The sequence below is a fragment of the Pristis pectinata genome, chromosome 15 (assembly GCF_009764475.1).
Source record: "Pristis pectinata isolate sPriPec2 chromosome 15, sPriPec2.1.pri, whole genome shotgun sequence".
Taxonomy (NCBI): Eukaryota; Metazoa; Chordata; class Chondrichthyes; order Rhinopristiformes; family Pristidae; genus Pristis; species Pristis pectinata.
The window spans coordinates 6,547,765-6,563,516 of NC_067419.1; the positions used below are offsets into that span (position 1 = coordinate 6,547,765).

The window sequence follows — 15,752 nt, forward strand, 5'->3', positions numbered from 1 at the left end:
GCTGAGTAAAATAGAGGGCTGTGGGTAAGCCTAGTAATTTCTAGGGTAGGGACATGTTCGGCACAGCTTTGTGGGCCGAAGGGCCTGAATTGTGCTGTAATTGTTCTATGTTGTTAAATTTGTAGTACCTGCCCTGGAACTTTTTTTTTGCTCATAATTAAATTTAAGTGTGACATTTTCAACACTGTGATCAAGTGGCTAGTATATCAGCAGCTAAAACATATTAGTTTTTTTTCCCTCACTACACAGATTGCTGTCGGACCTGCCGAGTATTCCCAGCACTTCCTGTTTTTATAACAAGAGTCAGACTTGAGTACCTTAGAACTCAATCCCATTCTTGCCTGATGTACACACATTCACATTCTGACACAGGTGCCTGGAGAGTGATCTGTTGGTGGAATTTCTTTCAGAAATATTGAGTCATATTTTACCAAAACAGGCCCTTCAGTCCACCCTATCCATTGCCAACCATCAAGTATCCATCAGTATTAAGTCCATTTATCAGCATTTGGTCCATAGCCTTTATCCAGGAAGATGTTCAGCAGATCCAGAAATCAAGTTTGTGGACTCTTTTTGCCTCCACTTCAACACTTTTCTATAGAATGAAGGTTTTATTTATGTCTTGCATGTTGGGTGGATTTCCGTTTCAGATGAGGAGTTTTCAGTGACCGTGAAGTCAATGGGACATAAGAAGAGTGCAGAATCGCAATTGCCTCGCATGCAGATGAGACAGCGGAAAGGAGCATTGGCTGTAAACTTTGTAAGTTCTGAGCTAGATTCATAGATAATGTCCTTTTGCAATGTTGATATGTTTTAAAGCTGTTATTACTACAGTAAAGCTCTGATAATACTGCATCTGATTGTTCAGAAAACATGATGCTTTGACATCTGGCTCACTCATTTATCTGGAATGTGAGCTGGGAGTCCAGAATGCAAGCCCAGTGTCTGGCCAGGGCTGGGGTCCGGAGTGCTTATATATTTCCTGCTCCCTTTAGACTCACTGGATTTACTGCAAAGTGTATTATGCTGCCGTGTTCATGTAAAAATAAAAGAAGTAAAATTGTGTTTCGGTATTAATAGGTGTGACATCCAATAGTCCAGAAAATCCTACAAGTCTGGCGCCACTCAAGTATTGAGGGCAAAAAATATCGGAATTTTATTTTATTTCTGATTTTTGCTGTCCCTGTACACAGTATACATGATTTAGTGTTGTGATAACTCTGCAACATTCTGTATTTCATCTACACTTCTTGGGGGGGAAAAAGGACAATGATATTTGAACAAAAAAGAAGCAGCTTTAAGTATTTAAATGCTTTCAATATGTCATTTGTTTTTGTGCTGTCAGCTTTCTTATCAGATTCTCTTTTGGGCCCCATATCTAAGGATGGATCTGCTAGCATTGGAGGGGGTCCAGAGGAGGTATACAAGAATGATCCCGGAGATGAAAGGGTTAACACGTGAGCGTTTGATGGCTCTAGGCCTGTACTCGCTGGAGTTTAGAAGGATGAGGGGGGATCTCATTGAAGCCTACCAAATATTGAAAGACCCGGGTAGAGTGGTCGTGAGGAAGATGTTTCCAGTAGCGGGAGAGTCGAGAACCAGAGGGCACAGCTTCAGAATAAAAGGATGCCCCTTTAGAACTGAGATGAGGAGGAATTTCTTTAGCCAGAGGGTGGTGAATCTGTGGAAATCATTGCCACAGACGACTGTGGAGGCCAAGTCATTGGGCGCGGGGCGGGCAGCTTAAAAGGCAAACAGCCTCTAGAGCGGGCAGCGTCGGAGCGGGCAGCGGAGTGAGAGGGAAACAGAGTGGTCGGGCTTTGGCACAAGGGGCTTCGGCACACAGGGACTTCGCTAAGAGGGAGCCGGTAAGCCTGAGTACGTGCTGCTGAGATATAAGGTAAGGTCTGGTGGGTACTTTTTATCTTGACGTTGTAACTAATCTGGGAGCAGGATATGGGGGAGACAGAGCAGTGATGTGCTCCGTATGCGGTATGTGGGAGGTCAGGGTCAGCACAGTTGTCCCTGATGACCACACCTGCAAAAGGTGCGTCCAGCTGCAGCTCCTAGCAGACCGAGTTAGGGAATTGGAGCGGCAGCTGGACGAACTACGGATCATTCGGGAGGCGGAGGCAGAGATAGATAAGAGTTATCGGGAGTTAGACACACCGATAAGACAGGAGGAGAGTAACTGGGTAACTGTCAGGAGAGGGAAGGGGAGCAGGCAGAGAGAGCAGAGCACCCCTGTGGCTGTCCCCATCAATAATAGGTATACCGCTTTGGATACTGTTGGTGGGGATGACCTACCAGGAACTAGTTGCGGAGGTCTGGTCTCTGGCACCGAGAGTGGACCCTCAACTCAGAAGGGGAAGAAGGAAGAGAGGAGAGCAGTAGTGATAGGGGATTCTATAGTCAGGGGGATAGATAGGATATTCTGTGGGGATGATCGGGAATTCCGGATGGTCTGTTGCCTCCCTGGTGCCAGGGTCCGGGATATCTCAGATCGGGTTCAGGTTATTCTCAGGAGGGAGGGCGTGAACCCAGATGTCGTGATCCATGTAGGGACTAACGACGTGGGCAGGAAAAGAGAGGAGGTCCTGCGTAAGGAGTTCAGGGAGTTAGGTGCTAAGTTGAGGGGCAGGACATCCAGGGTAACAATCTCAGGATTGCTACCTGTGCCACATGCGAGTGAGGAGAGGAGTAGGAAGATTAGGCAGATTAATACGTGGCTGAGGGGATGGTGCGAGAGGGAGGGCTTCAGGTTTATGGATAATTGGGATTTGTTCCAGGGAAGATGGGATCTGTTCCAACGGGACGGTTTACACCTGAACTGGAGGGGTACTGACATTCTTGCAGGAAGGTTTGCTAATGCTGCTTGGGGGGGGTTTAAACTAAATTTGCAGGGGGAGGGGATCCAGAATGAGAGAGAGGATAGCGAGATGGAGGGTAGAGGACAGGTAGGAACTACACAATTTTGGAACATTAATACGAATGGAGAGAGGAGAAATGGGTTAAAAATCCTATATCTGAATGCACGGAGTGTCAGGAATAAGGTAGGCGAGCTTAAAGCTCAGATACGAATGGGTAAGTATGATGTTGTTGGGATAACGGAGACATGGCTGCAGGGAGATCAGACCTGGGAAATGAATTTTCAAGGGTACACATGCTATCGTAAGGACAGGAAGGTGGGCAGAGGGGGTGGGGTGGCCCTGTTGGTGAGGAATGAGATTCAGTCCCTTGCAAGGGGGAGACATTGAATCAGGAGAAGTAGAGGTAGTGTGGATAGAACTGAGGAACTGTAAGGGCAAAAAGACCCTAATGGGTGTTATCTACAGGCCTCTGAACGGTGGCATGGATATTGGGTGCAAGCTGAATAGTGAGTTAATGTTGGCATGTGGCAAGGGTAATGTCACAGTAGTTATGGGGGATTTCAATATGCAAGTGGACTGGGAAAATCAGGCTGGTACTGGACCCCAGGAAAGGGAGTTTATAGAGTGCCTCCGGGATGCATTCTTGGAGCAGCTGGTACGAGAACCGACCAGGGAGAGGGCTATTCTGGATTTAGTGCTGTGTAATGAGCAGGATTTGATAAGAGAACTCAAAGTAAAGGAGCCATTGGGAGGTAGTGACCATAACATGATAAGTTTTTATCTGCAATTGGAGAGGGAAAAGGGCAAATCAGAAGGGTCAATTTTGCAGTTGAACAAAGGAGACTATGGAGCCATGAGGGAGGAGCTGGCTAAAGTTGACTGGGCGGGCATCCTAGCAGAATTGTCAGTGGAACAGCAATGGCAGGTATTCTTGGAAAGAATGCACAAGGTGCAGGATCAGTTTATTCCCCAGAGAAGGAAAGACTCAAAGAGGGGAAAGGGGCCACAGTGGCTGACAAAGGAAGTCAGAGATAGCATTGTGTTAAAAAGGAAGAAGTATGGCAGAGCCAAGCTGAGTGGGAAGATAGAAGATTGGGAAATTTTTAAGGTGCAGCAGAATTTAACTAAAAAGTTAATTCGGGAAGAAAAAATGAGGTACAAAGGCAAGCTAGCCAGGAATGTTAAGGAGGATTGCAAAAGCTTTTTTAGGTATGTGAAGGGAAAGAAGTTAGTTAGGAACAATGTTGGACTGAATCGGGTGAAATTATTGTGGGAAACAGGGAGATGGCAGTCGAATTTAATAAGTACTTTGGATCTGTCTTCACGGGGGAAGACGTAAGAAATCTCCCAGAGGTAAGGATGGACAAAAGGCAGAGGGTGACAGAGGAGCTGAAGTGGATTGACATTAGGAAAGAAATGGTGATGGGTAGACTAATGGGGCTGAAGACTGACAAATCCGCAGGTCCAGATGGTCTGCATCCCAGGGTACTAAAGGAGGTGGCTCTAGAAATTGTGGATGCATTGGTGATCATTTTCCGATGTTCCTTAGATTCGGGTCAGTTCCTGAGGATTGGAGAATGGCTAATGTTATCCCACTTTTTAAGAAAGGAGGGAGGGAGAAAACGGGGAACTATTGTCCAGTTAGCCTAACATCTGTGGTGGGGAAGATGCTAGAGTCCATTATTAAGGATGAAATAGCGGCATATTTGGATAGCAATGATAGGATTGGGTCGAGTCAACATGGATTTACTAAGGGCAAATCATGCTTGACTAATCTACTGGAGTTTTTTGAGGATGTAACCAGGAAAATAGACGAGGGAGATTCAGTGGATGTTGTATACCTCGACTTTCAGAAGGCATGTGATAAAGTGCCGCACAGGAGATTGGTGGGTAAAATTAGGGCTCATGGAATTGGGGGGCGGGTATTAACATGGATAGAAAACTGGTTGGCGGATAGGAAACAAAGGGTAGGGGTGAATGGATGTTTCTCAGAATGGCAGGCCGTGACTAGTGGGGTGCCACAGGGCTCGGTGCTGGGACCGCAGCTGTTTACGATCTATGTTGATGATTTAGATGAAGGCATTGTGAATAACATTAGCAAGTTTGCTGATGATACAAAGTTGGGCGGCAGTGCGACATGTGTAGAGGAAGTTAGGAGAATTCAAGGTGATTTGGATAGGTTGGGTAAGTGGGCAGATACTTGGCAGATGAAGTTTAGTGTGGATAAGTGTGAGGTTATCCACTTTGGGAGCAGGAACAGGGAGGCAGATTATTATCTGAATGGTGTGGAGTTAGGTAAGGGGGAAATACAAAGGGATCTAGGAGTCCTTGTTCATCAGTCACTGAAAGTGAATGAGCAAGTGCAGCAGGCAGTGATGAAGGCTAATGGAATGTTGGGTACATTGAAAGGGGAATTGAGTACAAAAGCAAAGAGATTCTTTTGCATTTGTACAGGGCCCTGGTGAGACCACTCCTGGAGTATTGTGTACAGTTTTGGTCTCCAGGGTTAAGGAAGGATATCCTGGCTATAGAGGGCGTCCAGCGTAGGTTTACGAGGTTAATTCCGGGGATGTCGGGACTGTCTTATGCTGAGAGGTTGGAGAGACTGGGATTGTCCACGCTGGAATTGAGAAGATTGAGAGGGGATCTGATTGAAACATACAGGATTATTAAGGGATTGGACAAGATAGAGACAGGAAATATGTTCTAGATGTTGGGTAAGTCCAGGACCAGGGGGCATGATTTAAGAATAAGGGCTAGGCCATTTAGGACAGAGGTGAGGAAAAACTTCTTCTCCCAGAGGGTTGTGAATTTGTGGAATGCACTGCGTCAGAGGGCAGTGGAGGCCAATTCTCTGGGCACTTTCAAAAAGGAGCTAGATAGGTTTCTTATAGATAGGGGAATCAAGGGATATGGGGACAAGGCAGGAACAGGATATTGATTGTTGAGGATCAGCCATGATCTCAAAATGGCGGTGCAGACTCGAAGGGCCGAATGGTCTACTTCTGCTCCTATTGTCTATATTTAAAGTGGAGGTTGATAGGTTCTTGATTAGTAAGGGCGTCAAAGGTTATGGCGAGAAGGCAGGAGGATGGGGTTGAAAGGAAATAATAAATGAACCATGATCAAGTGGAACAGACTCGATGGGCTGAATTGCCTAATTCTGCTCCTATGTCTAATGGACGACTAAATGTCACATTACTGGTACATATATTGGTACTCCATATTGTCATGATGTTTGTTTATATTAATTCTACTATTTGTATTCTAATCTCTTTATTTACCCATTAAGCTGTATCCTTGAATAAAAATTAGAGTTGCTGAGAATTTTCAGCAGGTAAGGCAGCATCTGTGGAAAGAGAAAGAGAGTTAATGTTCCTGGTCAAAGTTACAGGTTGAAATTCTCTAGACTGGCATCTTGGGACCTGACTGGTGCCAGACCACAGAAAATACAGACCACAGAAATTGTCCCTGATCATCTTTCTCTGAGCAGGAGAACTGTTCTTTTTAAGTATAGACACCCACCTCTTTCTCCACCCCTCCCCCCCCCAAGTCATGTAAGGGTTCCAAAAGTTGTCCGTAACCAGAAGTTTCTTTAAGTCTGTAAGTTTGTCAGCTGAGATCGCAAAAGTTGCACTGGTAGGTTAATTAGGTACAGGTTAGTACAGATCTTAGTTAGCATTAGTTAATTAATATATATCTGTACTTCACTTTCAAAATGTGCTGGACCACAGTTGTTGCCAGACACAGAATACCAGCCAGAGAGTTTCAACCTGTACTGGGGAAAGAGAGAAAACAATTTAGTTATAAGTTGCAAAGGATGAGGAAGAGATGGATAGGTCAAAGAGTATACATCTGACAGGATGAGATCGAAATTGCCATAGAGATGAGCTGTTGAGGAAGTAATTTGGATCATGGGTTATTGAGGCCAGTTAGAGAGATCAAGAGAGGACGGTAAAGGAACATAACAGCTATAAAGTGAAGATCTTTAGGAAGTGCCCAGCAGGACAGGCCATACTAATGGAGAGAGAAAAACTTTAGCCAATATTACAGACCGATAACCTATAGAAGAACCGGCCAATTTTGATACAGACACAGAAAATGAGTTACCTGAAGGTATACCCAGACGCAAGATTAGGTGTTGTTCTCGAGCCTATGTTGAGTCTTGTTATAACTGCAGATGGCCACATAGAGGTAAATCAGAGCATGAGTGGGATAGAGAATTGAAGTGACAGGCAACAGGATGCTCAACGTCCCTGTGGACTGGATGCAGATGCTCTGCCATGTAGTTCTGCAATTGCATTTGGTTTCTCCAGCGTAGAGGAGGCCACATTGTGTACACCGACTGCAGTACACTAAATTGGGAGAAGTGAAAGTGAATCGCTGCATCACCTGGAAGGACTATTTGGTCCCCTGGATAGTGGGAAAGTAAGAATTGAAAGGACTGGTGGTTGAATGGGAAAGTGCCACAACAAAGGGGGTGTTTGTGGAGATGGAAGAGAGGGTCAGGGAGTTGTAAAGGGAGTGGTCCCTTTGGAATGCTGGGAAAGGACACTAGGGGAATATACACTATGTCTGGTGATGGAATCTCATTGAAGGTAGCGGAAATCGCACAGTATGACCTGTTGAGCACAGAGGCTGGTTAGTAGATGGTGAGAACCATGGGAATTCTATTCTTTCTCTGTCCAGAAGGAATTGGGTGAGAGCAAAGATAAGGAAAGTAGATGAGATACGGCCAAGGGCTCTTCTAACTATGCTAGTTGGGGAGCTATGGTTCAGGAAGATGGAAGACATCTTAAAGGCACGTGTGTGGAAAGTCTTGACAGCCTGGTGAATGTACTAGAGATGTATCTCCATCATGTAACTGGAAAAGTGAAATTGAGTCCTTACTAGATCCAGGGTGGGAGGAGGTTTAGGCTGCCTGATCTGCTGAGTGTTTTGAATGTTTTCTGTTTTTATTTCAGATATCCAACGTGCAATTTTTTTGATTTTCAAATTCTTTGCTTTGACACTTACCCTTCTTTCGTGCTATTCCTGTTGCATTTCATGAGCTTGTTGACCTGTAATAATTGCTGTAGAAATAATTTTCAAAAGCTGCCAGACACTGAAAGAAATGAATTGCCTGATTAAAAACAATTAAATACTAGTTAATCATGGTTTTAATTGCACCATTAAATTATAATAGAACATCAATATTTTTATTCACAGGAATATGTTTGCCTTTAATTTGGAATGGTTCAGTGAAAATGCTTTTCTCTAATGACCTTTAATAATAATAATTTTTATTCTTCTAATTCTGCCATCTTGTGCATCTGATTTCATTTGCCTCACCCTCCATCACCAGCATATCACCCAACGGGCCCAAGGCTTCACCTTTGTTGGTCAACCATGTGGTCAAGTAGTACTTTAACACAAAAAGTTAGTTTTACGAGTGGAGAGGAGTGAAGACTCCGGGAGAGTCAGGGTTTTCTTGTCTAATTTGGATTCATAGGGAAGTGGTGGGTAGAGTTGGTTGAAGATAATGACAGAAATCCTTGCCCTGGTGTTTGTGGTCTTTCCTCTATCTACCCACAAATCCTGTCAACCATCCCACATTACCCCCACACCTTTAACCCTCCTGGCACTGCCTGCCTGACCCATCTCCATGGCCTTGTCTCTCTGGCCCTGCCTCACCTTGTCTCTCTCACCCTGCCCTACCCTGTCCTGTCTCCCTGGTCTGGCCTTGCATGCCCTCTATTGACCTGCAATGTTAACTTTGATTTTCTAACCTCAGATGTTGCCTGACCTGTTCGATGTTTCAAGCAGTTTTATTTTTACCTCAGATTTCCATCATTTGTGTGCTGTTTCCCCAAAGTACTGAAGTTCTAAGTCATTCAAAACAATAATTTATTTAAGAGAAATGAGATTAGTGAAATACAAAAGACTGCAAATGCTGGAAATATGAAATAAAAACATGCTGGAAATACTCAGTGGGTCAAGCGTCATCTGTGGAAAGAAATAGTTAACTCCTCAGGTTGATGACCTGATGAAAAGTTAACCTGAAAATGCATTGCGGGTGGCCACGAGAAAGCTTGCAATATATCTGATTATTTCTGGAAGTTATCAGTGTCAACTTTTAAGCCAGAGCATGAATGAAGTGGTATTCAGGCCTTTTCCCAGAAAAATGTCAGTGACCAAAAAATATGGAGGTCACACCCAAGCAAGTATCACTAGAATGGCAATAAGCAGACCCATACTGACATAATAAGAATAAAATTAAGCTGGCATTTTGACTGTGGGTGCCATTTCAATGCAGTGATTAAGCCCACACTGATACTTGAAGCAAAAGGTGCAGGGCATTGGTTGAAATAGTAAATGTCAGGTCCACCCTTTTTATTCAATTATGGTTTCCAGTTTTCTTAGCCCACCTACCTGATGTGTTTCATTGATCATAACCAGATCCACCAACTCCTTTTCCTTGCAGGCTGACTAATACGCTGCTTGAAGCAGCTGGTTTGTACACATTTCAAGAATTCTGTTCACTTGTCGTTTCTAGATGTAGAATGAAGCTATTTTCCTCAATTTACCAGAGGTTCTTCCTCTTTTCACTTAGCCAGGTTGGGTCAAATTTTCATTTTCTAAAGATGCAAAAATATGAAAGTTATCTGAATGACTGTTCAGAATGTGTTTAGCTCACAAGTACTCACATTCAATGATACTTATTTATCTCTTGCAGATTGACTTGTATGTTTGCCTTGTTTGTGCACGTGGGGACGACGAAGACCGCTTGCTTTTATGCGATGGATGTGATGATAGTTACCACACTTTTTGTCTCATTCCTCCCCTTGTCGATGTGCCAAAGGGAGATTGGAGATGTCCTAAGTGTGTGGCTGAGGTAAGAAAATGGTGTGGTTTCTTTTTCTTTTTCAATCTTTTTATTAGTTTCCAAATTAATACAGATTAATATATAACATGGATGATTGTATATGTAATACAAAGATCAAGAGAACAATCATGGCATAGATAATCATAAAGAATAATAAAATATTAAAAAAAAATCTTTAGATCTCACGATCTCTTAGTAGATGAATATAATATAAAAGAAAGGAAAGAAAAAGATTTATTATGTATATGAAAGAAAACAAAAATCCCAAATCAATAAAAAATTGTAAATAATCAAACCAAACTAAAAAGAAAATTTCAAAAAAAAAAGAAAAAAAAAACTGGACTGAAATTTCTCAATAGAAACAGAGCTATATTATGTCGTCAACTCCGTTCCTCTAAACTGAACAGTTATTGTAAAGGGATCTATATCATATGAAAGTATTGAATAAATGGACTCCAAATGTCTTTAACTTGAAGCGAAGGATCAACAGTACCACTCCTAATTTTTTCCAAGTTTAAACATGATATAGTTTGAGAAGGTGTGGTTTTATAAGTTTTTATATTCCTGTTGCCACTGGGTTGAAGAGATGATAAAGGACTTGGTTCTGCATGCTCTGTTAAGGAGGTTATCTACTTTGTTCTTTTTTCAATAAATAGAGTTCTCTGGTTGATGTCTGCTCCATCATGGGAAGCAGGTGTATTCAGTTCAATACATGAATGAATCACATTGAGCAAATTGTGCAGTCTTCCTCCATATGTGGCTTTTGTTGGATGGCTTGAATTTAGCAACAGGTCAAAGATTAGACTTTGGCTGTAAGATCAATATTGAAATTTCTTGGATTGGATATTGAGCACTTCCTGGAGGATATCTTTCCAATTTTTTTTTCTGTTTACTTGCTGTGAAGTTGCCAGTTCTTCATGGTGTCTGGTTTCAAAGGTGCCACAGGGACCACAATTAATGTGCAAGGTTAGGGCAGAGAATGGGCAGTGAAGACTGCTGCTGTTCACATGGAATAAACTTGGTGACTTCCTTAATCTAAACCTGGGACTTTCTGACTAGATTGCCAAGGAAAGCTGAGTTGGAAATTTAACTCAGTATGAAGAACTCTGATGGTATGGAAAGTAAAATTTGGGTTAAGTATGGATGGACCTTTTCTCTGAACTTGACCCTAAAATGCGACGGAGCAGCAGAGGGAAGAACAATAATAGTAGATGAGGACTTGATGAAGCAACATTGGAACTTCACACAAGGGCAGATCTGAACTTTGAGCAACACAAGGGGAGATTCATGTATGGGTGGATCTGCACTTTGCAGAGCAACACAGGAGCTTTGTTCAGGAATAGAGTCATAATTGATGGAGCAGCACTAGGGGCTGATACCACTTGGTGGAGTGGCATGGGCAATATCACAGGGGTGACTGGATAATGGAGAAATTATACTTCCTAGCATTGCAGTCCTATGTTTGGTAGACTGGCAGCTTCCTTTGTTTTAGCTCTAATGTGCATCTAATGTAGAAAATGTAATTGGACATGAAGGCATCAAAACTTCACAAAGAAAACTCATAGATTTGTAGAGTACAAGATGTGTCGCCCCACTGCACCTGTGCCTCCTCTAGGATGCTTGGTAATTGGTCCCATTGCTGTGATCTTTCAGTATAGCAATGTAAATAGCATTTATCTAATTTTTCTTTTGCCGTCTCTTCAATTCTCTTGCGTCACAGATCACGAGAGTGCATAAATAATGCTCCTAACCCAGTTGAAATTGATGTAGAATGCAAACTGAGGCTTAATCTTGCAGTCACAGTATGGTTACAGCATAAAAGCAGTATTTTCTGGTTGAATGTCAGATCAATTTGGCTCATTCTGTTACCCATCCTTCTCCCCACAATTCTATAAATACTTTCCTTTCAATTACCTATTCATCTTCCTAGCAGGCAGGCACGGTAGTGTAGCAGTTAGTGTAACGTTATTACAGCGCCAGCGAACCCGGTTCAATTCCGGCCGCTGTCTGACCTGTTTATTCCATGGACTTCCAACCATGGCAAGCTTACTATGTGACACCTCACCAAATGTCTTTATATACAACTCATCACCTGTATTTCCCTCATTGATCTCCCTTATCAGAAAACTACCACATTAGTTTGATGCTATTTTCGTTCAACAAATCCATCCTTGCTTTCTCTCAGTGAGCCACACTTCTCTAAGTGACTGCTCATTCTGTATACGAGTATTGTTTCTGGAACTTTTCCTAGCATTGGCTGATCTGTAGTTACCTGCTTTATTCTTACAACTTTTTTTAAGCAGTGGTGTAACGTTTGTGGTTTTCCAATCCTCTGGCACCACCCCGAATCTACAGATGTTTAGAAGGTTACACCCAAAGCCTCTATAATTTCCTTCCTTACTTCCCTTGCACCTGAATTGGATACACTGTTAATGCAGATAGCCTTCCTGGTGGTACTCTTTTCATAGAGTCATACAACAAAGAAATGGGCCATTTGGCCCACCACGTCCATGCTGACCAGTGCGAACCCATCCTTAATTCCATCTTCCAGTACTTGGCCCATATCCTACTTTGCTTGGGTGGTTCGAGTGCTCGTCAAGACATTCTTAAATGCCGTCAGTCACTCTGCTTCCATCATTCTTTCAGGCAGTGTATTCCAGGTACTTGCCACTCTCTAGGTGAAAAAGGTACTCCCCCCCCAGATCCCCTTTAAATCTCTTATCCCTTACCTTAAATCTATGTCCTCTGTGGGAAAAAGTTTCCTGCAGTCGACCCTATCATGGTTTTATATTCCTCCATCATGTCCCCTCTTAACCTCCTCTGCTCCAGTCTCTCCTCATAATTGAAACGCACCGTCCCAGGCAACATCATGGCAAAACTGCTCTGCACCCTTTCCAGCTCTACCATATCTTTCTTGTAGTGTGGTGACCAGAACTGCATGCAATACTCCAGCTGAAATCTGAGAAATGTTTCATAAAGTTGGAGCATAACCTTCCTGCTCTTGTATTCAATGCTCTGACTAATGAAGGCAAGCATTCCATGTGCTGTCTTAACCACGCTACCCTACCTGTGCTGCTGCTGATCTTTGGACGTGTACACCAAGGTCATTCTGTTCTTCAATACTCGCTGGGACCCTGCCATTTATGGTGCATGTCCTAGCTTCATTAGTCTTTCCAAAATGGATTACTTCACATACAGTATATCCAGATTAAACTCCATCTGCCATTTCTTAGCCTATTTCATCAACATATCGATATTACCCTCCACACTATCAACAACCTCGTCAGTCTTCTTGTCATCTGCGAACTTACTGGTCATGCCTCCTATGTCCATATCCAAGTCAGTAACAAATATTACAAACAGAAAAGGACCCAGCACTAATCCCTGTGGAACACTACTAAGTAACAGGCATCCAACTACAAAAACAGCACTCTACCATCACCCTCTGTCTCCTGTTGCCAAGCCAATTTTGGATCCAATTTACCAACTCTCCCTGATTCCATGGGTCCTATCCTTTTGGGCCAGGGACTTTGTCAAAGGCCTTTGCTGAGGTCCATGTAAACCTCATCTACTGCACTGCCCTCATCAATACACTTTGTTATCTCTTCAAAGAAATCAATCAGATTGGTCAGACAGGATCTGAGGGGCATGTTTTTCACAGAGAGAGTGGGTAGATGGATTGAGCTGCAAGATGAAGTGGTAGAGGCAGGTACGATTACAATGTTTAAAAGACTTTTGGACAGGTACATGGATAGGAAAGGTTTAGAAGGATGTAGGCCCAACACAGGCAAATGGGACTAGTTTAGGAAGACATCTTGGTTGGCATGGACGAGTAGGGCCAAATGGCCTGCTTCTGTGTTGAATAACTCTTCCACACTCTCCAGATTCCTCAAGGGTCTTTCCCATTTTCAGTCACCCATACCTGCCTTATACTCTTATTCATCAAACCCTCTATCCCTTGTCATCCAAGCTTTCTTTGCCTTTCACCCTTAAGGAACATGTTGGTCCTAAGCTCTTATTATCTTTCTTGCTGGATGTTGTTTTGCCTGAAAACAGCTCCTCCCAATATACTTTAGCCAGGTCCTGTCTTGGTCAGTAAATCAGCCTTCCTGTGATTTATGACCTTATTTTCTGGACCATCTTAATCTTTTTCCATAACAACCTTGAAGCTTGCAGAATTATGATCACTATCCCCAAAATCTATTCTGGTGTTAGTTATCTCTACCAATCCCTTTCTCCACTTCAGTGCTACCTTCCTTGCCTTTCCCTGCCAGTTAGTTGAAGCTCTTCTCACCACCCTGCTCCCAACATCCAGTCCTTTGCACTGGCAGAAGTTTTCCATGGTTTGCCACAATCTTTGTCTCAGCTTAATCCTGCATGCTTTGTTTAATATGTTGCTTGACCCCTCTGTCTAATTGTTGTTTAATACTTGGGTTTCTTTATTTTTGAACCAGTATGGAATCGCCCCATTCAGTCTATATTGTTTCTCCTTGTCTCTCCTGCTAAAATGTATCCAAGTACATGATTGCAGGAAAAATTTTGTCATTCATGTGCCTATTTAACTTTATTTTTCCATGAGGTTTGTTACTGCCTTCCTTGGTGTTAATTGTCATTTCATTTGCATACATTGAAATTATTCTTTAGCTATACAAGTCCAGGTTATTATTTTATCACAAGGACCAGTGATACTTGTATCAACCTCTGGAGGACACTCCTGCACCTCTTCACTCTGGAAAAACAATTGTTTGTGTGAACAAGCTGTTGAACGCAACACTGCTGCACTCTTCTGGCTCCTGTTAACTATCTGACAACACTGTTCCTGCCAGTTGACTTCCTTCACTGTTACACTTGCACTCCTCACTGCCTTTTCCATGTTTGGTTCCAGGCAACTCATTCCCGCTTGGTTTCTTCAATGCTGCTCCCATCAACTATCTCCCACTTTATTGTCAGAAATACATAGCGCCAGGAATTCAGTTCCACATAACCAACCCCTGCTACCATCCACAAGATCTCCAAGGGTTTGTGCCTTTTTTTTGCTTACTGTCAACATACACAAAATGCTGGAGGAACTCAGCAGGTCAGGCAGCATCTGTGGAGGGAAATGAACAGTCGACGTTTCGGGTCGAGATCCTTCATTGGGACCGGCGAAGGATCTCGACCCAAAACGTCGACTGTTCATTTCCCTCCATAGATGCTGCCTGGCCTGCTGAGTTCCTCCAGCATTTTGTGTGTGTTGCTCCAGATTCCAGCATCGGCAGAATCTCTTGTGTCTCCGTTCTGCTCACTGTCACTTGTTTCTTGTTTTCTCAGTCATTTGCTATTCACTTGTTCTCTCACTTTACCCTTGTGTTGCCCACCACTCAGTGTTTTGCTATTTACTGCTCTTTGCCACTAGTCTTGTGTGCTGGTTTTCCCCTCTTGTTCTGTGTCTCTTGCACATGTTCCAATTCTCAGAGTTGCCACTCTACTACTACCTGCAGCCCCTTGTTGCTGTCTCACTTTCTCTGACCCACCAGTTTTCCTCATTGCCCCAGACAGGGCATTGGTGGAACCTCATCTGCAGTGCCATGAAGCCAAGAGGTATCCCTATTTAAGGAATGATATTCATGCATTAGAAGCAGTTTAGGGAAGGTTTATTAGAATGAGCAGGTTGTCTTGTGAGCGAAGGTTGTTCAGGCAGGGCCTGTATTACCTGGAGTTGAGAAGACTGGGAGAGGAATTGATTCAAGCATATAAGATTCTGAGGGGTCTTGGAGAAGATGTTTCCTGTTGGAATCTGGAACCAAATGTCATTGTTTAAAAATAAGGGATTGTCTATAAAAGGCGATGAGGCAATATTTTTTCTTCTGTGCTTATGAGCCTTTGATACTGACCCTTGATAAGTCCATGGCAAACCAGCCCTCCTTTTGCCCCTTCTCTCCCCACTGCCCCCCCCCCCCCATCAAAGAAGGTTAAAGTAATTGGGACACTTTTCTTTTTTGTGGGGGTAGGGGGGAGACTTTGGGTTGCTCAAGGCT

The 15,752-nt window shown here is 43.2% G+C and overlaps 1 protein-coding gene across 3 annotated transcripts in view; it reads left to right on the forward strand.

The window, feature by feature from the left end:
• Window positions 1–15,752, forward strand: part of kdm5a (lysine (K)-specific demethylase 5A) — a 160,308-nt gene that overhangs the window by 47,451 nt on the left and 97,105 nt on the right. For all 3 annotated transcript variants that reach the window (XM_052029933.1, XM_052029934.1, XM_052029935.1), the window contains 2 exons: window positions 651–760; window positions 9,586–9,744. In XM_052029933.1, the coding sequence (XP_051885893.1) occupies window positions 651–760; window positions 9,586–9,744 (269 nt within the window). The remainder of the gene's footprint in view (window positions 1–650; window positions 761–9,585; window positions 9,745–15,752) is intronic.